Genomic DNA, 26358 nt, shown 5'->3' with positions numbered 1-26358 from the left:
CACCGACAACCCGTGCAAGTCTTCACGAAGCTGACCAGTCGGATTTTGAGGAAGAATCCAAGTTCCTGCGACGAGATCGACCTCGCCTGAAGCTCGTAAGTAATCGCACACTTTCAGTAAAATTTCGCGTGTTAATTACCAAGGTGCTTACTGCAAACACTTAGTAAACGATCTGGAATCTATCTGCGTGCTTTGCTTGGCAAAGAAAACGCACCCTTCTCGCGTGTATCTACGCCACCCCCGTGCGCTTGTGTACGTTAACATTGGCGATCAATAGAGCCGATGGCTAGCGATGGGCTTGATCCGATCCTTCATTCAAAATTCTTGATCGATGTGCCAGTTGTTCTCTGACGTTGATTGAAACTCAGAAAGGGCGAAGGATCGAGTTCGTGGATTATTTTTCGAAGGTGTGTTTACCATGTGTTTGTTTGCGGAGGAGGAGGAATAAGTACGCAGGCTTGGGCGATGACTTATGTTGAAGATCTGAGATTGAAAGGAGTGCTCAGTTTTAGGCACTTTGTAACGTTTGAAAGAAAAGAATTGGATCCTTCTTCGGTGGCTTGTATTTTATATTTAAGGTTAAAGTTGATCTAATCACGTGTCAATAATAAACATTGAGGGGAGTCTTTGATGGCAGCCCTAAGTGTTTCAATATTTAATAGACTATTACGCTGTTTTTGAGTGTTATATTTTTTGATGTTATCTCTTTTTAGTAAGTAATATGTTTGCCATATGATTCATTGGAAGATTTCGCGCTTAGATTTTATTTTTATACAGAGTGTTCACAGACTGGTGGTATAAGCAAATAGATAGTGATTCTATGTAAAAAAAACTCGAAAGTATGGAATAAAATTTCTTAATATCGTGCTACAAGTGTATTAAAGAGTTTGGGTACTTGGAAGGTAGATGAGATAAGCGGAACACTCAACGTCTGACCATTGACTTTCTCTACTGTAAGCAAGGAAGGCTCCTCTCTCCCCGTTTACCCCTCAGTTCCCTAAAATTGTACGTAGGTAGCCTCGTTCTTGAATAAAATTCAAGGTTAGTACTCTCCAAAACAAAGCATGGTGTGAAACAATTTTGTTCTACATTTACGATCTATTTCTTCATATAGAACCACCTTTTCGCTTGTACCACGAGTTCTAAGGCATTTTATATTTACAAGTTTACTGAACTGAAATTTGTAGATTTGTGCGCTGATATGATAATATCACTCACTAAATTTAAGGGTTAAGAACATGGGAAAGATAATGTCTCTCTTGTAGATTGTTTTACTTTAGAACATTCTCTATAACTTCCTGTTTTCGATGGATTAACAAAGACAACATAGAGCGACTTCGCTCGGGAACTAAGCAGTCTGTTTGTAGAAACTTTTTCCTCATTTTATGCTTCTCTTTATACTCCTTATGTTTTCTCACGGAAATTGAAAGCACCTTGAACGAGTCCATCCCTGTAACGTCCATAAAATTCAGTAAACAATTACTTGCGATCGAACTTTTTGTTATCATTCATGGTCTGTGCTAAGACCCTCAGAGGAATTTATCATCGATTAGAGAGACCCCTGTCCCATCTGTCATCGATGAAAAGCGTGTACTCAATAACGATCTAACGATCCATCACTACCAGACTTTTGTTTCGACGACACGTACTAGAGTGTCTGTCTGTCGCCCCCATGGAATTCCACAAAACGTTTCTGCGTCGTTGACTTTTTTCCGCTGACTCAAAACGGCGGAAAAAGTCTGACGATTACGTGTTCGTCCTTCGTGGCGCTTCTGCGTCCCCTTTGTCGCTGCGCAGTGCTTTACTACACGATTTCCATCGAAACTCTTTGTGTCTGTAGAAAAGAGATCACATGGAAAGTTGTAACATTTGCAATTGGGGTCATAGATGTGTACATTTTAAATTGGAATTCTTAACGTCGTTACTTAGGCCAGCTATGTATTTGAGCTCGACATGACGTTAATTTCGTTGTCAATTAAATGCTACTGTGCGTTTAATTAGGAAGACTAATTCTATTCATTGACCTATTTTATTCTGTTGAACGTTCTGTACATATTGACAATACAAGGCACTCTGTAAATAAATACGGTTGGCTTGTTAGCTACTGTATTCGCAATTTATTGAAAAATGTTACAACGCATCAATTTGGTAACAATTGCCTTTTGTGTCGCTTGAAAATGATCGTGGACTATTCACAGATATTATTTGTTCAAAATGTATTATTTAACTTTATATAGCTAAAATTTTCGAGAATTTATTTTACTCTTTCTGTGTTTTTTCATTTGTGCAAACAAACAGTAGGGTGAGGTTGAAAATTAAAAATTGTGTCACCATTTTAAAACATTGAAAAACGTATGCTTTTCATTTTCGAAAATAAAGTTACGCGAAAGAGTTTTTATTGAACCAATTTTTGAAGCAATGCTAAGGTATTAAAATCGTAATGTATTATTCCATTAAATATAATGTAAAAATATGACTATATTAATTCTTTTGCACTGTTGAGCTAAATTTTAGCTTAACTATTAAGTTAAAATTTAAATCATATCAGAATGTAGAAAGTTAAAATTTAAATCATATCAGGATGTAGAAAGTTCAAATTTATTGTGTCGCTACATTATACAAAATTTCTCACGTTTCTACATATTCTGTAAAATGGTTTTATTTCGTGATAAAGTATTACTGGAATTTAAAATGGGCTTGGAAGATACTTCGTAAAAATTTATAAAATAAATTCTAAAAATAGACTGCAAATTTAAAGTATTTATCACTGGTGATCATTATGATGATGAGTGTATTAATCATACATAGGAATTCGAGTAAAAGTAGAATATGATCGAACTGAATCTCTAAGTAGTTAAAGTCAATATTGAATCGGTCGGTCATACCCAGAATTCCAAAGATAATTTCTCTGCTTCAGAGAGACGCAATGTTCGACATTTCACACAATTGTTCAAATATGCCTCGACAGAACTGCGATCGCTGGAGCTTTAATCTCGCGCCAGTTGCATATATCAACAGGTGCACAAAACTTCGCCTGCGACTCAATATTCGCCCTTCATAAATTAAAACTGTAATTTCCCTGCCTCTCGCAATTTACTCGTGATTACAATCGACTATTATCTTCACGAAAATGTCCTATAATAATAAAACAATTAACACCTACATATGACGTGTTATTAACTAAGTAATAACAATATACAATTCTTATCAAGGTTTCAGGCGGTTATTTTATCTAAGGGTGAAATTTCTAAATAAAAAATGTCATTATTTATCTTTCCCCATTTTGAAGCTTTTATGCCAAAGAAACTTTCAAATTGCAACTATAGAGTTCAGTTAAAAATGCTCCCCCTCTCCCCTCGTTTTGTTCGACCAACTTCTGACCCACCCCTCACTCAATGGCTAAAACGCACGAACCAGGAAGGGTGTGGTTGGCATACGACACGAGCCAGAACTTTGTTCTGCGGTTTCGGATTACTCATCGACGCGAATTCGAGCCAAGCCTGAGATTGATGTGAAGGAGCCAAAATTGTTCGTGGAGAAGTCGGTGGCACACTCTTCAGCTTCGTGAACCGACTCGTACGCCTCATCCTGTCGGCGAAATATCGAATATCGAAGGTAAACGTATCCTGGTGTCGAGGTATATCGATGACCGCATCCTTCCAGGAACGTTCGGTCATTCTTCGTATATGAAACAGAACTGCCTGACCCAAATCGTTTTACAAATAAATCGATCGCGATACTTGCTTTTCCTGTATTTTCAGAACCTTTCCCTTCGTGTAGATAGCAAAAATAAAATTACATTGCGCGAGTTGGAGGGATTTTGCAAGAAAAAGGTTTCGATTCGAAGATTCTATCCTTAACGAAACTTCTGATGTACATCATTTTCATTTCGAATGCACTATAGTGAGAGTGTTATCTCTAAAGGGCTATTATAATAAAAATAGGTTTTCTATAAGTTGCAAGCTGTGAATTAAGGTAGTTCTTAGCTAGACGCAAAAGTCCAAGATTTCGTTGAAATTTTGAGGGTCATTGCCTTGGGCTACAAGGAATCCTTGTGCAAAATGTGAAATCGATTGACTATATAGTTATTGAGAAATTATTAATAGAAGTTAATGTATTTTAATGCTATGACATATGGCAGAATCGAAAAAGACTGCTTCTCAGCTACATTTTATGTCTGAAGCGGGAAAACTATATTAAAGAACGTTGCCAAAATTGAAATGTGATTCTATGGAAATGTTATGAAGCGAATATATAAATTTTAATAAAACTGTCCGTATAGTTTTTTCGTAATTGCTAATAAGAGAAAGACATTTGTGTAACAATTTGTGTGTCAATTGCAATGAAGCTAGTTAGTTGTAGCTAAACACTATTCAATTGAATATCTTATTCTAACTTGTTTCAATAAACCTAAATAGTGTTAAAAATTATTACTATAATTTACCTAGTATCGTACCAATTTTATATTCATTCTTTAGTAACGAGTTCTCATTTGACCAACATAATTAACTAAGGAATACCTTAAATGAAATATTACAGATATATTATACATATATTACCGATAGGAAGTTTCATTAAAGAGGAATTATCGAGTTCCTTTCCTCGCAAATATGACAGTGATAGTATCATAAATTAAGTCATAATTAAGTCAGGAACATAAGTAGTAGAATCGCTAATGAAGTCGGCAGCTGTTACAAGTTCAAAACTTGGAATAATTAATACTTTAAAGCTGTTATAACTTCTCACTATTACAATTAATTTACTTTTGGAACGAAATCTAATACCAAAAAATGAATTCAAGGATATAAGTAGTAGAATCGCTAATAAAGTCATCGGCGAAAAGCTCATGAATAAACTCTGAAAGCTTTCCTGACATCCATGGACATCTTCCTTTAATATCGGGAATAAAATTAAATTCCATGAAATAGAAGAATAGAACAATATACGTCGTAATACTGCAAATTAAGTCGACGGCGGGTAAATGCTCAAAGATTGAAGTCTAATTAAGGAAGTTCTGCTAAAGAAGGGTCATTTTTCTTCATCCACGGCTATCAGCGGGCCTTATCCTCAAAGAGAACGATTCCTTTCCCTGCTCTTTTTCCAGAAATGCTCCCGTCGAAGATTTAATGCTGCCTCAGTCTTCCATAAAAGTCACTTTTACTGCTTCTTGGAAACGCTCGACCGTTTTTATCGCTCGTTCGTCGTCCCTTCTATTTATTACGACCTACCACGACTCCGTAAGAAAATCACAACCATTCCTGAGCCATTGCTGACCTCTCCCGAATCGTTTCTGTGTACGTTGCACAACACTCGTGACCACTACTCACATTGGGGGAAGGGGTGAACACACCTTTGAATCGATCAGGTGTTTCACGATGCTAGTGGCACGTGAAACATGAAACGAAAGTAGAGGAGGAAAATTTGATTTTTTCTTGAAACGAAAATTTCAATTTTCTTAATCATATGCTCGACGAAAATAATTATTAAATATGTAAATTAATCCAGAGCTTCGAAACTGTGTATGTTTTGAACAGTTATATAGATTTCAAACATTTACTATTTTATAACAGCGTAAAAAAATGAGACATTGACAATTAAAGTTACTTACAGATCTGTAACTCTCCAACATTTGAATATTGAAATTTTTGGAAGTTTCCAATTTTTTAAATTTTCAGAGCTTTACGCTCAAAGCGTTCACTGTTAACTTTTCGAGAACTATTAGCCGTATGATTACAAAAATGTCCATCAATATTTTAAACTTGACAAGTTTTGTAAATTGGCAAAAGTTCATTAAAAAGTGAACTTCTATTCAGGAAACTCTACTCGTTAAACGAAAACCTACAGGATCCATGAATAAAGCTTGAATTTTCTTTAAAAAAGCATAGAATTAATTTACACAGATAACACAATGATTTTCTTTTCTTTTTTTTATCTGGTACCTGCAGTTACCCATTAAATAAATGTTATTAAATTCGAGGTGTGATCATAAGCATCGATTGTCAACATCGAGCGCTGGAATACATTCGCATTCGCTATTTTTCTACGTGCCCGATTTCCAGTATTGTTTTTTCGTTGCGCAAATCCTCTACGCCATTCGAACAATTTTTACAACCAGTTTAACAAATTGAACCAAGCACGCGTTCCATCGATATCAGTTAAGCTTTACGCGAAAACTCGTCGAGCTTTACGTTTAAACGTAAATATGGAACACGTTCGATCAACGCTGTCGAAATAAATAACTAGCTTGCTGTATATTTGGAGGCAAGCAGCGTCCACGATTGGAGAGAAAAATGCCAGCAAGATTCTGTACCAGTTAAATCATTTTGGAAATTCCACTCCCTTCGTCGAGTCAGCGACATTTAAACTCGACCAGGCTCATTGTTTGTCAGTTGAATGGAACTCACGGAAATGTTTTTTTTAAAAAATGCTGCTTATAATTCTCAATGAATTCCAAATGCAATTTCGTAACAAAATACATGTCTTTATTATTATATGGACACAAATTTATATACACTGTGTAACAAATATATGTTAAAATATTCTAAATGATGGTAATGTATCCTGTCTACAGGATAAAAAGGAATCTATGTGTTCCATCTAAGATGTAAGCCATTAAAACTGAAACAAGTCGATCATTTTATACTAGAATATTTTGTGATTCATTTGAATTTCCCTTCCAGCCTTTGAAATATTTCAACGTATATTTAGTACACCTTGTACATGTAATAACGCAAATGTGGTCTGGAGACCTAGGAATTATTGAAAAATTTCAATAACTGTCTCCATAGCTATGCAATAAACGTAACACGATGAAATTGAGTAGTTCAACCAGAGGAACGCAGGGTCGTCAAAACTTTCAGCAGAATCGTCTGCGAAATTCCTTTCACTGCGAAGTAATATTAGACAAGACGAACTTCTCTCTAAAGGCGGCAGATTACCTCGTCACCTCGGGGTTAAAATTGATGCAACCGCTCTTGTTCCTCGAACTTCCACGGAAAAGTCGCCCCAATGGAGGGTTGAAGCTCTTGCACAAAAGGGTACGCCGCTGTGTTTGTCCTCGGCACAATGCCACACCTCGAGGTAGTAGTTCGAAGTAGATGGGAAAGTTCGTGAACCGGATGATGCATAAGGGAAGACAAAATTGGTGGAAAGAAAATTTGTTATTATTCCCGGTAAATCTTCCACGATGAACGAAACCTGGGCAAACATTTGCCTTGTACAGTCGGGGATTTCGGTGGGACTTTAATGAGACTGAAGGTGTTTACTCGAGGGCTTGAAAACCGCAAAAATTGAAGTTGCTTGTTCAGCTAATTGAGGTTTCTCGAGTAAACTCGCCGACGATGGAGGCCTGTCTGGGGAAAATGTAATTCTCTCTTGAATTCGCGAAAAAATACGCTTATCCAACGTTCTGCTGCAAGAACCAGCGGAAACTGAACGAAGGGACTCTGTGTTCCTCGAGCTATCGCGGTATGGTACGTCCATGTTCGAGCAAAGAGGGATTCACCTGTAGTGGAACGGGAGTTTCGCTCACAAAGGTTCCAGACGCTGCTGCAAGTAGAAACTACCGTGTATGGTCAGACAGACAGGTGAGCCTTGAAGCTTCGGGAGGGCTCGAATGCATAACGCCTAATAAAGGAAGAAAAAGGAACACGACGCGGGCGAGATAAAGATCTACGATGTCGACGCGAGGGATGGAAGGGATGAAGCGGAACGAAAGGGTAACAGGGCGCACGGGGAGGCGTGGGAGGGGGTAAGAACGGAGAAACTAGGACGAAAGGTGCGAGCCCAGGATGACGGTGCACTAGCTGGGGCCACTGACATGAGACCGTCCACTTCTATCGAGGGGTGTACGGCCATTGAATTCGCTGGATTTTCAACCCGCTGCCCCGGTGCAACCTACTTTGCCACCTACTTCGTTCGTTCCCCTCGCGCTGCTCGAGTGGTCATCTTATTTCGACAACATGTATCCAAGGAGGTTCTCGAAGCGAGCAGCGTACTCGCTGTTCTTCCGTCCACGAAGAAATGAAAAGATGAAAGAGAGGAAGAAGGAGGAGGCGCGAGGGGTTAATTTGTGTATCATGGTGGTACATCTGGTGAATTGCCTCGAGTGGTTCGTTATGAACATTAATTTGGTAGGGGGAGATATGAAGACTTTATTGGTGAAATTCACTCCTTGCAGAAAAGTAAATTCTGTGGTTGTACTTTTGGACAATTTCAAGATTTTTAACACTAGAATTATCGGAGTAGGTAAAGTGATTGGTATGATTATTAAATTGTTATGTTTATTATACTTCTCAGCTGATGATTATTAAAACGAGAAGTGTTGTGTAGAAATAGAAGTTCTAAATTTTTAGAAATTTGTATATAAATTAACTTAGCAGTTCTTGTGTTAATAGTGTTTGAAATCAGCGATATTTTGCCCTGGAAATTGTCATATTGACCGAGTTGTGTGACTTATCCTGTAAATTAATCATAATTAATGGAGTTACAGTAATTCCCTTTAGGAAATACCATCACAGAAGAAGGAAATTCAATTTTCAGAGTGAAAATGGAATTGGAAAATTCCCTTACTTTTATACAATGTCAAAATGTGAACCTTAGTAGTGAATCAGGTTCACATTAGCAAATTACACAGAGTAACTCATATTCGTTCTCATGATATATTTAGAACACACTGCTTAGTTATGAAGTCAGTTTTATGATAGATATATTTTTCTTTTAATCCGTCATATTTATAATTCTCACGAGAAAGCTGCTACTATTGCTGTATTTATGCCATAAAATTGACTTTCTAAAATTTTTTAAACATTTTTTGTTTCATCTTTGCATTTTTATAATGTAGAATTCTGCAAATAGTTCATTTTGGCATTCTCTTAAATCGCATCCATACTTAGCATTGAATTTAATAAGCATAAAATATTAATGAATATTAATGAAAAAAGTGGTAACGTTATTAAATATGTTGATGAATTCATTACCAAGAATATAATTAACATTAATAAATTACTAAGCAGTACCTACATATGATTATACTATCAAATAAAGAAACAGTAATGTTTATGTTATAGCAATAACAATTATGATATGCCATAGATTTATTTATTGAATAGCAAAATGCATTAATTTAAATGTATTGCAATAATCATTCGATAATAACATTACTCAGGGATCAGAACATTCATAAATCATGAGTTACATTAATGCCCACTTTTCGCACGTTTAACACAGAAAATAAAACGTCTTTAGAATTACAAAATATGAATTCAGTAACCCTTTATGAACACATTCCAGGGTCACTGTATGTCAACTCAAACACTATCTGTGAGTGACAAATTTTCCTCCAAATAAATTCCAACGTTAACCCCTTTCTGCCTGAAAATCGTCACGTTCCGAGTGCCTTTCGTCTTCGACACTGAGCTCCGCTGAGGCGCAGCCACTTTAAGAGCAGTGTCGTCTCTCGAAACTGGGCCACTTCAGCATCTGACTCCACTTCAACGCACTTTCAGCTTCTTTCCTCTCTCCGTTCAATGCCTAGCCCCCAGTTGAAGGCCAGGATTCGCGAGCGCGGGACTTCGGGAACCGGAAGTGGAGCACAACCGCGAAATCTGGCTGCACGACTGTCGCGAGTTCTTTTACTCTCCCAGTTCGGCGAGGGCATTCAGAAATTCGCGCGCGTCCTTGCTCCGCTTTAAGCGCGATGAAACTCCGCCGGATTGTAAACTTTCCAGATACTTCGCTGCGGGATTAACGAGCGACGCTGCTGGGTCTTATTTGCCCTTTTAATTCGCGAATGAATCCTGTGGGAGCGGAGGAAGTTTGGATAGAAATTTTAATTGCTTCGCCGGGGATATTCTCTGATAATGTTCTTCGGAGTTTTTATGCGAACTTCTATTTCATCCTGGAAGTGGATAATTAATGTCTAAATGCAGAGAAGAATGAGTTAAGGTCATCTGAACTTATTGTAGTGATCATCGTATGGAGTATCTGATATATTTTATTAATTCCTACAATATAGGGTTGAATAGGAACGTGCAGTATGTCAGGTTTAAATTTCTACACGCGATTATTTCTCTAAACAAGATATAAACGAGTGTCCTAGGCGAAAGTTGTGGAGCATTAGGGAGGGAATATGGCGATGACATTGATTTGACCTTGAGATAATCTGAGAGAGCTGTGAAAGCCATATTTAAATTTTTAAATGGAATCCTATATCTTTTACTGCATATTTTTGTAGCTGACATCGAAAAATATTTAAAACGCTACTTGCTCATGTATTTTGCTTAAACCATTGTTAAATTATTAATTTTTAAAGTTGACGTGCTGCCAGCAGTAGCGTTACCCGATGATCGGTCAGACTTGTACATCATGGTGGCCTTAAAAAAAGTCGACTGAGAGAAAAAACTGGATATACTATAGAATGTACTTCCTTTGACTAAAAATAGTAAAACAAAATTATATATTACTATTTGTTCACTAGAACGTAGCATCAGAAAGAACGTATTGCCCTTGAAAAAGCTCAAGGTCACCTTAACGCAGAGAATATAATTTAAAAGATTTTTTAATGTAACCTAAGAGTTAAATGCACGCATACTTGGTACATCTTTAAAATGATTTTTCTCGAGAACGAAGCGTTATTTTAGAACATTGCATTCTTTATTTTCTACTTATTTTTTCATATAGAATTACCACCTCCTTGGTATTACTACACTTTGCAGGACACTTCGTGTGTCGACATCTTAGGTTGTCTGATAGCCTACAGGGTTATTCTACTCGCGTAGGCAGCTCTACGATAGTACCCAAGCCGGACACTGTCACGTCCTGCTATCCTGACCACGTACAAACACATGTCTAGCTGCAAGCGGGTCCATTCTACTTGTCAGACCACACACAATCCTATTCCACGTGGCTGCACAAGAAGACTCATGTTCCGCTTGTAACACACGTGATTTCATTTTGCTTGGATGGATACTACCCTTCGGGTGATCTCACTAGTCAAATTCCATTTCCTCTTTCATACGTTTCTGTCTGATCACTGAAGAGGATATTCTACTTACTCCTTCAGAAAGATGGTATTACGTATTTGGCTGAAAAATGCTGCAACTCACACATCCTGACACAGTGAGATTATTGTTAACATTTTATTTACCTTCATTTCTTAGGTAAGTTTAGGTAACTGTTAAATTTATATTAAATTTATTTTAATTCTCTATAGCTATGGTGTCTGCATACTAATATAATCTGATGAGGTCACTGTAATTTCATTACGAAGAACTAATTAGAACAGTAGAAGTTCTAAAGGATTTTTCTCCCATATCACTAATGTTAATGAATAAGTAAAAAAGTCTGCTTCTATAAAATAGTTATACAAGAATAATTTGAGGCAGAAACTTATCGTCAAGTTAAAGAAATAATTCGATTCAAAATAATTTTGTGTATTTTATGTATTCGTAATCTATGCAACAAGTATAAATTCACAACTTTCCAATTTATTAATTTTCACACCTGATATAGAAGACTCAGACAGAATTATTATTCCATGACTCAAAGATGTGAATATATATTTACAAATGTCTAATTAAAACAGAAATAACTACAATATTCGTTCATTACTAACTTCTCAGCTTCAAAATGTATTGAATACTTTTATTATTTTTCACAGTCATTTTTAATTTTCATAAGACCAAGCTAAACCACCAGCACATAAATTGACTTCAGAAACATATTCCTATCTCTAACCTCATCAAGAAACCACAAGTCTACAGCAACAGAGCAGACTAAACGTAAATCTATCTTAACACGCACTGTTCAGTCCTCTTCCACGTATACTAAAATCTAAAACCCAATCCAACCCTGCATTTTCATTCCACGCGTTTCTGCGAGATGCATCCTTGGTTTTCACTCCGCCTACGCAAACTATTCAACCTAATTGCGCTATTGTCGATAACAGTAAGCGTCTCCTACCCTCCCGTCGCTGTCCCTGCGACTGCATTCGCGTCCCATTAAAAAGATGACATTCGCTCGCTACATTGTCAGAAACGCGCGATGAATCGAGCTTTCACGGTAAAAGATTTTGAACGCTCGAAGAGGAATTCGCGGGAATCCTCCCTCCCTTGTTCGCGGAAAACTGCGAGGCGACGAATTAAAGCTGTCACTTTGAGCGACGCTTCCGCGTAGACTCGTTGTTCTACAGCTGTTCTCTCTTGCACCTTGAAGGAGGTAGACCGAAAGAATTTTCATCTCGGTGCTGGAAGGGGCGTTTAAAATTCTTTACGCGTTCAATGATAGATATCGGATTCGCTGGATTCTTGCTCATCATTCTACGCGATCCTTTATACCTTACACTTCTTGGAGTAAATATTTGTGTTGTCGGCGTTGCTTGAAAGCTTTGCTGTCGACTATGCACTGGAACGAGTAGCGCTGCACACGACTTAAGCCTGGCAAACAGAAGGAAATACCTTTAAATTAAGAGGGTATTTCGAAGAATCCTTTAGGCGTTTGTTGAACTGTATCGTATGAGGCATTAAGCGCAGAAATAGACGAAGGCACATTTTTTTTTAAATTAAATTACTGGTATTAATTTGTTACAAAGAAACTCTGTATTTTAAGTCGTCTATTTTTTATTTTTTCGAGTAGTTGGGTTAGTTTGTTGTCGATCTCAATGCCTCATATGTATTTCCACTTTCACAAGATCACGATGTACTCAGATAAAATACGCGAAGTTATTCCAGTGCAATTTTCATGTCACTTGACAACTGTCTGACTTTGAAATTGACCGTGTATAAATATTTTACTCATGGAAATTGGTTTCTTTCTTTATTTATTTGCATCAGTAGTACGAACAAAGTATTGTTTAGCCAGTGAAGAGAAATAAATTTTCTGAATCATTTTCAACTGAATTATTGCGAATTTTTATTGCTCTGTTTAATGTAGTCTTAGATATAACTTTCTTATAATGTTTATTTTAAGAGTTGCAATGAAGAATATTAATTATATTCTTGATTTTCTCTTTGATCTTTTATACATGTTTTAAAATTTTATCGAAGACAATTGATCGAGCTACTAGAACTTTGATAAATGAGTAAAATCGTTCACGGATCCATGTAATATTTTATTCACCGTAAGTGCTATTAAATATTACTTTGCAACATTCCTATTACGCCCAGAATAATCTCTTCGTGGTTGCATATAAATCAGTATTAAAGCTAGATTGTCGAGCTACTTGATGGAGGAGATTCTCATAAGTACTAGTAATTCATTTGTTCCAAATACATCGTGTACTAACTATATATTTACGACTCGACACAAACAAGAAGCTTATTAAATAATTAATACGTTTTCGACCTAAATTCATGTATTAAGGACTCTTATGCATCTTGCCAGACGTAAGACGATGAAAAACTGAAAGATTACTTCTAAGAAATAGAGGTAGTAAAGAATAGGTAATATGTACAGAAGAAGTACTCTATGATTAACATTGAAGTGGCAAAAGCAGAGAGCTGACAATATTCCAATGTTTCTATAGTAGTTCAAGTAAAACATTAATAATAACATAAACATCAATAAAAAGACATTCAATTTTTCAGCTCTTGTACACTCTTATGATTTTTTCATCGCTGGGAATTTAAAAATCAATGTATCAAAAATGTATAAAATTCATTCATTATCAGCTGCAATATGTAGTTCAACAATTTTCATTGTTATGCATTCTTGTTATTGAAATACATATCGATGATTTTAAAAGCTCGAGAAAATTAATATTGAGAGAAAAAAAGGAGTATTTGTTGTTTTGAATAAACCAGATTTGTTTTCGTATATTTCTTTCTACCGACAAAAATAAAAAAGATATCAAGCTGTCCGAGATAAGTGAAACACCCTGTATATTACGTGGAAAGCCCATAAAATTCCCCTGAAGACGAAGGAACATAGTGGCTCTCACTGGGTGCACGATGCACTCGGTGGAAACGGGGTCACGGGAGGATAAACCGTGTTGTACCATTCGACAAGTTGTCCCGAATTACGTAACTTGACCCGCACAGAGGTTTTTGTATCATGCTCCAATCGCTGGGGACAACTCTCCCTTTTTTCACTATCGAATTTTAGTTGCATGACAGATAAGGTCAGTGTAGAGTCGAAATATAGTTCACTCGTCTCCCCTGACCCGGGAGTCTCAATTTTACATTCCACGCCCTCCATCGACGTGCCCAGGTAATCGAGGGCGCAGGATTCAGTGAACATCCAAAACAATTAAGATGCAGTGCGAACGAAGATGAAGGAATAGTAGAGCTTGGAAATACTCGACCAATTTTTCTCTATTCGAATACCTGAATACTTCAGTAAATTAAGTCCTTGGTGAATGTAGAATTGGAACAATGTTCCAGTATTTAAATATCTGAATACCCCTTGAAGATTCAATTATACGAACACTACTCTAATATATCACATTTTGATATTTGTTAAATGAAGACCTACACATATTCTATCACATTATATATACTTGAACTCCCAGACATTTAAATAATAATACTCAAATACTGAGCCATTCCAAAAAATAAAATTAGAGTACAAATGTCTTCTACCTATGTCCTACTACCTAAATCAATATTCATATTTCTCACATTTCATCATACATCGTGCCTTCTGTACTCTCCAGCACATTAAAATCTCTCACAACATCAAGTTGCAAACAATCCCAAGATGAAATTACTCGAACAGTGCCAGCTGTACTCACAACTCCTGTCGGTGGTTAACGTACTAATCCTTGTCATTGAACTCTCCCTACGATGGCTCCAGCTCGAAATCGACGTACCCAGTCGTGGATCAAGGATACCATCCGAGATCTCGGCCGTCAGAGCAGTCGACGGCTTTAAAGTCAGCCGCAGCTGCGGCAGGTCGACCGATAAACCGGGAAACTCGGCCACTGGGTCAACGACAGACGAAGGCGGTGCACTCGCACGGGGACACACCTCCTACCCCCGGGAGCGAGAACTACTTTTTTCACCTCTTCCTCTCTCCTCGTTGCCCCTCGTTCCACCCTTCTTCCACCCTCCCCGAACCCTGGCACCTTCTTTTTTCTCCAGCTCTTTGCTCGGTGAATCCGCGCCGCGACGCGTGAACGAGAATCACTCGGTGGACTCTTTCATCGGGGATCGCGGAAGTTTCTGCTTTTCTGATTAAAGGTGCTTAAGATGGAAATGAGACGCTTCCGCGGCGTTGCGCGTGATGGAATTCGAGCGCTGGGCTCGCTTCACTCGCTTCGAGGGGATGGGTTAATTGTGAGGTTCAGATGAGAACGGGGCGAAGAGTCTTTCGAATTTTCTGTTCTCGCGGAAGGCGGTTCCTGAACCTCCTTATCGCGCCGATAGTGTGTAGTGGTTCTTGTAATTGAGAGGGATGGCGGTGATGAGGATTAGGAGTCTATTAAGGGTTACTGATGAGAGGCGGTCTTGAAATGCGAATATCTAGTTTAAGGAATATCTATTTTCAATTTTTCGAGGGAGTTTTAGAGAGTCATGCTTTGAAGAGGAGAGAATACTCAATTTGATGTTTTTTACTTTTTAATAGAATTTTGCGAGAGTATGAGGTAGAACAAAACTTTCAATACAATTTTCAATTTTTTATGCTGTAATAATCTCAGTAAAGGAACAGTTTTTTAGGACGTGCGAATGACTATTAAAGTAACTTTTTCTTACCTACATAAGATAGAGCCCCGATTTTTAATGGTTTTTTGAAATATATATGAAGATACTTAATTTATTAATATCTTTGATTTGCAAAAAATTATTTTCCGATTTTTTGATAATATTCCTATATTTGTGAATGATATCTTATGGCATTCATACTTTGCAAATTTGAAAATGTAATTACGATTTTGGAAGCTACAGACCTTCCCCTTTCTGTTTAATTAGAATTTGTAACCAATCTGCAGCTACTGGTATCTTCTATAATTATTATAAACTATACATTAATAAATGACAGAGTAACCTAAATAATATATACAGTGAATGTTTACTTATATTTTTCGATAATATTATTTTTATCTCTCGTAATTTTACTTATTTTACGATCAGCTGGTATGACTTCAGTATCATACAGACTGTTGCTAGAAGTCACTTTCTGATATTCTGTTCCTGTAACTTTTGTAAAAATACGTACAAACTTATCATTATTTCACTTAAACCTTCAGTCAATAAATTTTTTACAGTATTTCACAGGAAATTCACAATATTTCTTACTGATATGAATTTTTTAACACCGCATCACCTGCATCTTAATTATTAACGATGACTATTGTACATGGAAATAATGTAACTGCTAGATCTTATTACAGAGTAAGGATCATTTTAGGAACAAAATAACATTAAATATTTCTTAACTATTATTGCGGTTGTTTCCTAGAGTTTCACAATTTTTCTTTCAGTTAATCTTTCTAACTTATCCATACACAATTTTCTTACAAACAAGCTATGACCCCATTATACTAAGAGTATCTTCCTATATCGTGGAGCATAAATTCTCCGAACAACATTGTGATCATACCCAATATCGCCTTCTGTTACAGACAACCGGAGGAAACTAAAACCGTTCAAACTGGCGCCCTTCAAGTTTCCCTTCTCGAAGATGTCAAAGTCGCGCAGCAGCGACGAGAAGGAGAAAGAGAAGGATAAGGAGAAGGAAGTGGATAGCGAGACGGAGAAGGAGAAGGAAGTAGAGAGGGAGGGTGACATGGAGAACGAGGGGGATGCTGACAAGGATCGCGCGAAGGATGGCAACGCGGAGAGGAACGGGAGCGATGAGGATACACTGGATAACGCCAAGGGAGAGACCGTTCAGTTACCGCTGAACCAATTGCAATTGACCACGGAAGAGGAATCCAATTCGAAGTCACCAGTGTTTGATTCCAACAGCCCCATGGTGAGGAACGAACCGGCCATTCCGAGCTCCCCTCCTCCCTCCTACGAGCACGTTATCGAACAGGTGAGGATCTGGGTTATCGTGGCAGAGTAAACAATTTCCTTGCTCGCTGGCTCCTCGAATCCTTTCCTCTTTCGCCTCCGTCGGTATTCAAAACCGACGATCACTATCGAGCCGAGACATTCGATAACACTGTGGGTTGATACTCTCAGTCGGTGATTAAAAATCTGTAGAAGAGATAGATCATGTATGAGTAAATTGCATAGAGGACAGTATAAAGATTGGTATTAACGCTAGAACTAACAGTGTCGTCGAAATAATGGGTATGATTATATAGGGTGTTTCTTTTATCTTGCATATCCTCATATTTTCGTTATTTCTGATGATAAGAGTTAATGTTTTGGGACTATTTTGGTTGAATGTTAAGAATATTATGATCTGTTTTTTTCTTTCAAACCATTTTTTCAGAGTTTTCAAGGTTATTACTATTTGTTTGTACATTGACATGTATATTTTATGATGTAGTATTGTAGTAACATTAAGACGAATTTAACAAACAATGACACTATGACTATTAAATGACGTTCAACGATCAAAATTACGTAAATGTGCAAAAAATGACGATGACCTTCGACACTCACAGAAAAATGACATTGGCAAAAAAAAACATGGATCATAATATTCTTAGCTTTGAATTCAACAAGTTTGTCCTGACACATTTTTTGTATCAGCAAAAATAACGAAAATATTAGGATAGACAAAATCAGAGAAACACTCTGTATTTTATATACATCTTATTTTTTACAAACGTTATTCATTTCTTGGTTAACGCCGAGTAAAGTTAAAGGATTTGTAAAATACATTTAAGGAAACAAGTAGAAAACTATTACAAACAGTCACTCAGATTTTTTCGTTCCATTGCGTTCAATCATCAAATCACAGTCTCTGATAATTTTAGACGCGACTGGAGCACGCAGCCGAGGCACAAAAGCAGGAAGGAGAGAAGACCAATGATAACGAAGAACGAGAAACTAAAACGATAGCGCCAAAGATTCTTCACAAGTCGAGCAAAGAATTCTACAGAGCGATGGCCAAGCAGTGGGGTATCACTTGCAAAATGAGCGACCATTGTAGGTGCTTAGATTGCCAGGTAAGTCCTTGTACATAACAAATGTTCTAAACCTGACCACTAGACTGCAGATTTTTAAGCATTTATAGAAACTTTAAATACGTACCAAATTATAGAATTCATATAATATTAAAGAATATTTAAAATTTTAAACCTGTACAAAATGATAGAATTCACATAATATTAAAATAATATACAAAATATAAAAAGTAAAGTGATTTTTATTTTTAATTTTTATATTTCTTTAACAGTGTCTATAAGAATATGAAATTGCATAAACATCCACAGTCTGTTCATCACGTACAATATTATTATTATCATTTCATTTTTGGAGTATTTGGCTCGATGCTATCCTAAAATCTATTCCCTAATTTTCAGAGTCGTTACTTCGACTGCGAGTACGACAAAAATGAGCACCAGAAAACCGACGGTGGACTCGGAGCTGGAACACCGATGTTTATCTCAGAGGTGATGCAGGGATCTGGCTGCATCCTTCTTTAAAACATTTGGGCTTCTTATGACAACTGGAACGGTCTTAAGACTTGAAGGTACTTCCGCAAGAGTGAGACGTTCACGTGATCGCGCACAAACCAGGCCGGCTGTTTTCTGATGGACCAGAATATACAAGAGGACCCTTTAACCGTGGTCCTAACGCTTTGCCATGTAACCAGCGGCCAGCTGAATTTTCCTAAATGGCTGTTGAATGCTTAAAACTCGTTTGATTGTAAGAAGAACGTGAGCGAGAAGGTCCTTCGTGAATTTTCATTTGGGGACCTTTTTATCGAATACATGAAACCGAATTGGATTAAATTCGCAAGTTTGCTGAAAGTTAGCCTCCACTTTGCGATGATACTCTTGTGAGATACTTCACTTGATGTCCATTGTGAATTTCAGAAGAGTAATTATTTTTAAAAGGAATTCATTCTTGAAAATGGCATAGAGACTTCAATGCCCCCAAATTTGAATTCACGAAGAAACTGGGTGTCGAGAGTGGTGTGAGCATCGAAGTCAACGCGAACAGAGGTGAGTCTGTTTCGAACACTTTTCATTATTGCAACAATTCTCTGTAATATTTGCATGGCGGTGTTAATCACTCACCGTCCTCGTTTCATGAATATTTTCGATAACAGCAAGGGAACTGAGAAGTTTCTGGGAAGAGTTGAAATTGTAGATCGATTTCAACGTGTCAATTGCAGTCCATTCGTTGCATTTTGATTCCGCGATAGACAGTTGGCATACTGCTCGACCGATTTGTATATTTCATGTAGATTAACGTTTAAGCAATGTTGCTGTTGAGATTGTACAAAATTTGTTGTTCTTGTCTGGTGAAAATTGAACGAAATTTCGAAAGCTACTTTGCTCGCTAAAACAAATTTCCCCAGATATTAATTCATGTTTAAACTCTCAAATTTTAACTCTATTACTCAATATTAACGATAAACTTTAAGTAAGATTAATTTTACAGTGATCCTTAATTTAATAAGATTTCTTCTTAGCTGTTTTAAGAAGAGGTATTTCTCTCCTCTTTCAAATAATTGTTTCTTAGAGATACATTTATCTTTGTCTGGGGAAAAGGCAGCAATTGAAGAGTAGCGTAAATGTTAGAGGTGTCACAACGCAATGTGTAAGTAATCGGCATATTTGTCTCGAAATCTCTCTACTCTTTGTGACTACTTTTGTGGTCTCGTAGACTAATACTTTGCAAAGGGTTTACGTCGAGAAATGAGGAACTTAATAATTAAAAAAAAAAAAAAAAACAAGATACCACTTCCTACTTAATACTTCTTGCATAACGTTTTCATTGAAAAGGTCATATCTCATTTCAGATTTTCTAACAACGATAAACTGGCCTACTGTGAAACAGTTTTTTGCTATACTTATTCGTTTCTATTCATGAAGAATTACTGTTTTTCAACGATTAGAAGATATTTCATCGTTTAGAGTTACCAGTCTCATTTCTCGAGGTAGAAATCAAAGATAGTCGATCAAACGGTCTCTCTAATTTTCTCATACGACAGAGGCACAAGTAGATAGATGTATAATTAACAATTGTAAACTACTGATTTCCCGCGTATGTATCCGAGGGAATCGAAACTCGAAACACATGAAAGTATTATAGGTCGAACACGCGTATTCAATGGACTCGCGTTGAACAAAGTACATCTTACTTCTTTGCGATTCTCTAATTCTCATAGTCAGCTTATACTTTATTCTGTTCGTTTAATTAATCATTTACTTGAATAGCTATTAGTCAAGGAATGACCAATTAGTAGTAAATTCTATTAGCCTTACTCGTCGTTGGTTTTTAAACACTAGTAAAAACCAACCACTGGTGCTGACCACAAAACAAATTCATTCAGTTCATTCGTAGTGATCTAATTTACTTGCCCACACTATCACACCGTCGTAGCTGATATCACAGACGTCGGTGTGATTTTCCCCACTGAATCGTCAGTGGGAGCACCGTACTCAAAGAAAGTACCATCAACATTAATATGTATAACGTGAACAGCGCGACTAGCAGCGCTGCGTTCTTTAAAGGTTCCATAGCTTGGACCCCATGTGAAGGTCCAGCAACTCAAAACGAACTCAGATGTTCGAGAGTCGAAGACAGGAACGAAGAGAGAAAAATCCTCGATGAAACATACGATACGATCGTCCGCGAGACGAATTCGATCGATATTCAAAGCGAAACATAATACAGTACCTGCCTATACTTGTCTTTTCAAGATACTGTTCTTTTGTACCTCGCGCCGAAACACGAACAATATTTCACAGTGCGTAGAGATATAGTCGGACCTTACGAACAGCCCTCGACGCTCCCCACCATTGCCAAATCAGTTTTTCTATCGGTGAGAAGCATCCTTTTGTACGACAGACGTCAAGTACCTTTTTCCTATTCGTGAGAAATGTTATTCGTGTGGTTCGAGAAACTTAGCGTCACCACCGTCGAGAAACTTAGCTCTCTTGACCTAGCAAACATAATCAGGAAGCTGACTCGTCCGGGTCACTGTCCTAGCGTCGAAGTGTCCTAAACTCACAGATAGTTCCAAGCAGAGCTAGGGAAACCAGAATGCCTGAAAAAAAAAATGAAGGAAACTGAGAACGAATGTAAAGTAGATGAAGTGGGGAGAGTAGGGTAGTGAAGGTAGTGACCTCGAGGAGCCATTTTCTTCCGCCTAGGGCATAGTCGCCGAAACGTGTCAATCAGTTTAACTTTACCTCTCCCTTAAAGTAACAACAGGTTGACACCTCGCATCAATTACCTTAAATACACAGGAAACATGACTTAAATGTTCAATATTTGTAATGTATATTTACTACTTAACATATAGTATATTTGTCACATTGAATACAGCAAAGGGTCAGGAGACCCACTCGACCTTCCACTCTCTTTAAAAGTGACTAGAAGAAGGAGGTCACGATCAACTCTTGGGACTGTGAAGTTTTTCTATAGCAGCGCTTCCTAAACGAGGGCTCACGAACCTTTTGAGGATCTCCTACTCCTGGTATGATACATTAGCGCTTCTGTTTTTAAAGAAGCTGATACACCACGAAATATACAGGGTACTCGGCTAAAGATGGGAGAAAATTTAAGGAGCAATTGTGCTTGAGCCTTCGCCTGTTAATTATAAGCGTGCTGTGGGTTTTTATGCATTTATGGAAATTTTAAATCTGCTGAGAGTGACAGCTCAGATAATATTTAAAACAGAAATATAAAGTATAAATTATTAGCAAATTTTTATTTAGATTCCATTTCTGTAACTGTGTTCATGAATACATAAATTTGTATTTAAACTTTTTAAAGTATTTAAGAAATTATAAATCATAACCACTGACGTAAGAAGGCATTTAATCAGCTACGGTTCCATTCGATTTGCCAAGTTTCAGGCAGATTTTACTCACTTCTAAACACTTATAATTAACAAGAAAAGTCTTAACTGCTTTATTTTTCTTTCATTTTTACGTATGTCTAGAATTACTCCTTGAAGTCAGTGCATTAAAAAAACGATTAAAAATAGGAAAAGGTAAGTGAGGTGTCTTATCTCAGGACAGTGCTGTTTTATAGAGTGGGTCTTCTAGTCACGAAAGCATATTTGTCGCAGAATTACTGAGAAAAGGTATTTTCTTCCAACGACGCGAATAACTCGTCGCACGATCATACAATATGTAATTTTACTAACGCCACGATCGTTTACACATTTTACACACTTATACACGGCTGCACGCGTTCCGTTCACGATTAACCAAGTCTTTTGGAAGCTTGCGTATGTGTGTGCGTGGAATGGGCCGTCGTAGACGTTAAGGGATGAACAGAGAGTGCACTTTGGAGAGCAAGACGATATTTATTGTAACTAGAGCAGAGAAAAATAGGAGTAACGTGAGACGTGTGTACAGTATTTTTTTGAACTCGCGGATTTTTCATTAACGTCGTCGTTGGAATTCTGAGTGGCTGGGAACAAGCGATGTTACCATCTGTCTTTAGTACGTGGCGTACTTAACAGTTTATTCTCGCAGTTGTCGAAATATGGATACTGAATGGTTGCGTGACAAATGGTAATTATATTTGCATAATGGGAGTGAAACGTGCTAATTGTTGCTATAGAGACGAAGTTTGAAAATAAACATCCAAAAGGGAAAGAATTTATTTTTCGTTCGGCTGTCTTTATCCTTCTAACGATGAAATTAATCAGGAATCCAGCCGTATTTTGGAAATTCTGAAGCAATTGTGGTATTTAATTCTTAAGAGAAATTCATGGTAGAATCCTCTGTAAGAACGAGAAGAAATGTATTGTCTTTCGCTGTTGTAAAATGTCAATTTTAAAATGTCAAATTCGCAGTCAAGCACGGTCATGTGAGCGAAAAACTATATAATCGTCGTCGAAAATTGTATACGGTTATTAGTATGTAAGCTGCAGTGTCAGATGAAGATGTGCATTGTCTATATTTACTAAGATTTTTCTATTCCAGATCGTTCAGTCGTTTGTTGGATGAATAGGAATAGTTAAACTTTGCTTTTTTTAAAAACAAATTCGACGAAGGATAAAATATATGATCTTGTAGCTGGGGTGTGTGTATACATGCCATTTATTCTGCGTATGTGTGTTGTATAGAAATCAGATCGAACGATTGTCCAGCGAATAATCGTTCTATAGAGAATGTTGATTGTAAAGCTCGATGTATTCTGATAAATTCGCACCAATAAAAATAAGAGGCCTAAAGAATTGCAGAATCCTATTTCTATCACCCTTCTGCAGCCTCGTTATTTTATTATTTTTTCCTTTTAGTTCCTGCGAAACTTCACAACAGGTTTGATATCTTTTTATTATTTATGCTCCTCTGTGGTATACTACTGCTGTAATTAAATTTTTTGTGAACGACACTTTATGACTTTTATGGGTAGTCACAATTTTGCGCCTGAAGGATTGCAATACTCAGGCGGGTAATTGGTTGCCTGCGCACAGGGGTTTTAACTCGGTTATTAATTTATTAATTATCAAATTATCACATTAATGCTTTCAATTCGTGATATTATATTTTTTACTGTTACTGAAATTATGTAAAATTGGATCTGTCTCAATTATGTTATTTTAGCTTTTCTATTGAAGATAAAAATGATCAGTTTGGATCAGCTAGTTCATCCATCTACAGCTGCAGAAAGGATGAAATTGTCTGAATGGTAATTAAATTTGAGAAAAACTTATGGTAACACAAAGATCACTTTGAAAATGGTTATTCCAATAATTCCTTTTCTGTATACTACTGAAATTTTTTCTTTGCGAAGTTACTTTCAGCTGAAATATAACTCTCAGTATTAGGGGATAATATGAAATGTGAGTTCCACCTCGTAATATTGCATCAGTCTTTGCCCTACAATCTCATTTGCAATATTACAGGATTCCACAAAAATGTACTTCATCTCTACAAAAGTAGTTATTACTTCTATATGAAATTGCTCTTGATTTTTATTTTGTGTAACGATGCAAGCAATAATTTCTAAAACTATGACATCTTAAGAGGTTTACTTGCAATTTAATTATCAAATATAGCCATCATTTTATCCAAAAATTTTACTCCATAAAATTGAACATTTAATTGCCAGTACGTTTAATAATATTGGTGCTATGTTAATAAAGGAAGAAACCTCAAATTAATCGCTTTAAAATCCATAAAACCCGACCTTCATTATCCGCGTTGTTGTCAAAGGTAAATGTGTTTGACAACTTTACTGCCACTTTACGATATGAAGACACGCATGAGAGCGCTCAGACAAGTCTGATCACCGAATGGTCACATGCTTACAACTGCTTGTATCGTTGGATGTGACGTAAGCTGTAAAATAGTCACTCGGAACTATATTTATGGAACAACCTTCTATTAAATTAGTATGGCTACTAAATAATACTATCATACAGTTTTTCTATTATACATATATTATACAATATTACAATGTTTACCACATCTATATTTAAACATTTTTCGAAGAATTTATTATTCAAAAATTTTACTCACATCTCTTTATTTTCAGCGTCTCATACCTATTCAATTTTGCATGAAAGTAAAAAAATAATTCATTTTTGAATCATCAAATATTATGCCAAAAACGTTAACGAATTGAGATACATTGAAACCTATTTTTATTGTAAATTACTTTATTCTATTCGCCAGATACATAATAATAGAACAATGAAAGTAATTTCGGCGTAGCACCGAGAGGAAACGATCGTTATTATAATTTAATTGGAGAGGACAAAGGTCATGGATTCTCTGAAGAGATTGAAAGTCAAACGAATGCGCGATTTCACGCTGCTAATGCAACGCGATAATCGTGCACGCGCGAGCGTCCTTGGTGCAGCGAGCTGCAACATCCTCGGTGTACGTGATGCATTCGGGTTTTTTCTTCGATCATAAATAAACGAACAGCCGCGCTTAGGCTGCAATGAGTCCGGGATCACGATGACGACATGCTCGTGTTCTTCAGCTAACGCACGCTCCAGTGTGCGAAACACTTGTCACGCGCACGTTTTCCAGCTTTTTGCGCGACGATTTGTTGCTTGCCACTCCATATCCACTTACTATCTTATTTTATTTCCTTTCTTTGTAATTGTTCGATGTTCATTGATCATTCTTGATAATGGAGATAGTTATTAGTGCTCAAATATTATTATTTTTAATAGGGGAAGGAACAACGTGGAGCAGTTACATAAATTTATTAGCGTTAAACTATTATTTTTAATAGTAAGAACACTTTAAGGAGTTTCAAGAAACTTTTTAGTATTTGAATATTATTTTGAGTGATAAAGTAAAAAATAGGTTGAAGCGATTTTCTAAAATTGAGGAAAATAAAATTTCCTTCTTTATTTTATTGCAATATAAATTTATGTACTTTAATAAATGAATTTCATTGAGGTCATTTTGTCTTGCACTCGAGCTGCGCGCAGCAGCGAACAAATTCCATTCTCTGTTTATAGTTTTATCGATAATGCTTATTAAACACTTGCTCTGGAGCTTCAATATCTCGTTCCATTGTTCCTCTCGTTTAACTTTCCCTCCATGTCTCTCGAGGCCCTCACCATTGGCGCGCCACATGCATAATTGCGGGCCTGTTGCCCCTCGATTCTCTGCCTTCTCTCTCTTTCACTAGACGCACTCCACGTGTGCGAAACCTGTGAAAGTTTCTACGAAACACGTGGTCGCTTCTGTTTTTCAGGACATCACTGCAGAAAAGCTAATTCATTCATAATTCATCATAATTCAAAAATGACATAGTAATAGTAAATGAGGGCTCTGACGTGTGCCACTAGTATTTTAATGTGTATTTTTGAAATATAAAATGCTTCAAGATATTACAATATATTCATTTATATTCGCTTAATTTAAAAATCTGTCTTTTGAGCCTTGATGTTTTGAGCTGAAGTTATCGTAGTCTCTTGTAGAGTATACAAAAGTACTCCACAAACCTGAATTTAACAGAATCAGTAAGAGTCGACTTTGTAGATTTAACAATGCTGTTCTTATCGTAATCAAGCTATCTTTGATCATTTTACAAAGGTTTATAGGCCTTTATAGTTATCTGTTATAACAGATCCTACAAAAATCAATCGTGCTCAAATCTATTCAGAAGTCACTTCAACTACCCAAAAATCAAGATTACCATAATATCTTAATCCTTAAATAATATTAATTCACTCTCGAAATACTCCACTTAACAAATACCCTCATCCAGAACCGATCAGAGCGTTCAACCCTCCTCAACCCCTTCCCAGTCCTTCAATCAACGTGAGAGGTTCATCCCTGGCTAATGGATTGATGCTCCA

At 36.8% G+C, this 26358-nt stretch overlaps 1 protein-coding gene across 1 annotated transcript; it reads left to right on the top strand.

The window, feature by feature from the left end:
• Window positions 1–19800, top strand: LOC143184936 (uncharacterized). The gene is made up of 4 exons (XM_076387550.1): window positions 1–95; window positions 16559–16974; window positions 17870–18061; window positions 18419–19800. Exons 2-4 carry the CDS (start codon window positions 16618–16620, stop codon window positions 18539–18541), a joined length of 672 nt encoding a protein of 223 aa, XP_076243665.1. The 5' UTR covers window positions 1–95; window positions 16559–16617; the 3' UTR covers window positions 18542–19800.
• Window positions 19801–26358: the final 6558 nt, after the last annotated feature.

Source organism: Calliopsis andreniformis, chromosome 10 (assembly GCF_051401765.1).
Source record: "Calliopsis andreniformis isolate RMS-2024a chromosome 10, iyCalAndr_principal, whole genome shotgun sequence".
NCBI lineage: Eukaryota > Metazoa > Arthropoda > Insecta > Hymenoptera > Andrenidae > Calliopsis > Calliopsis andreniformis.
This window is presented reverse-complemented; position numbering and strand designations above follow the sequence as displayed.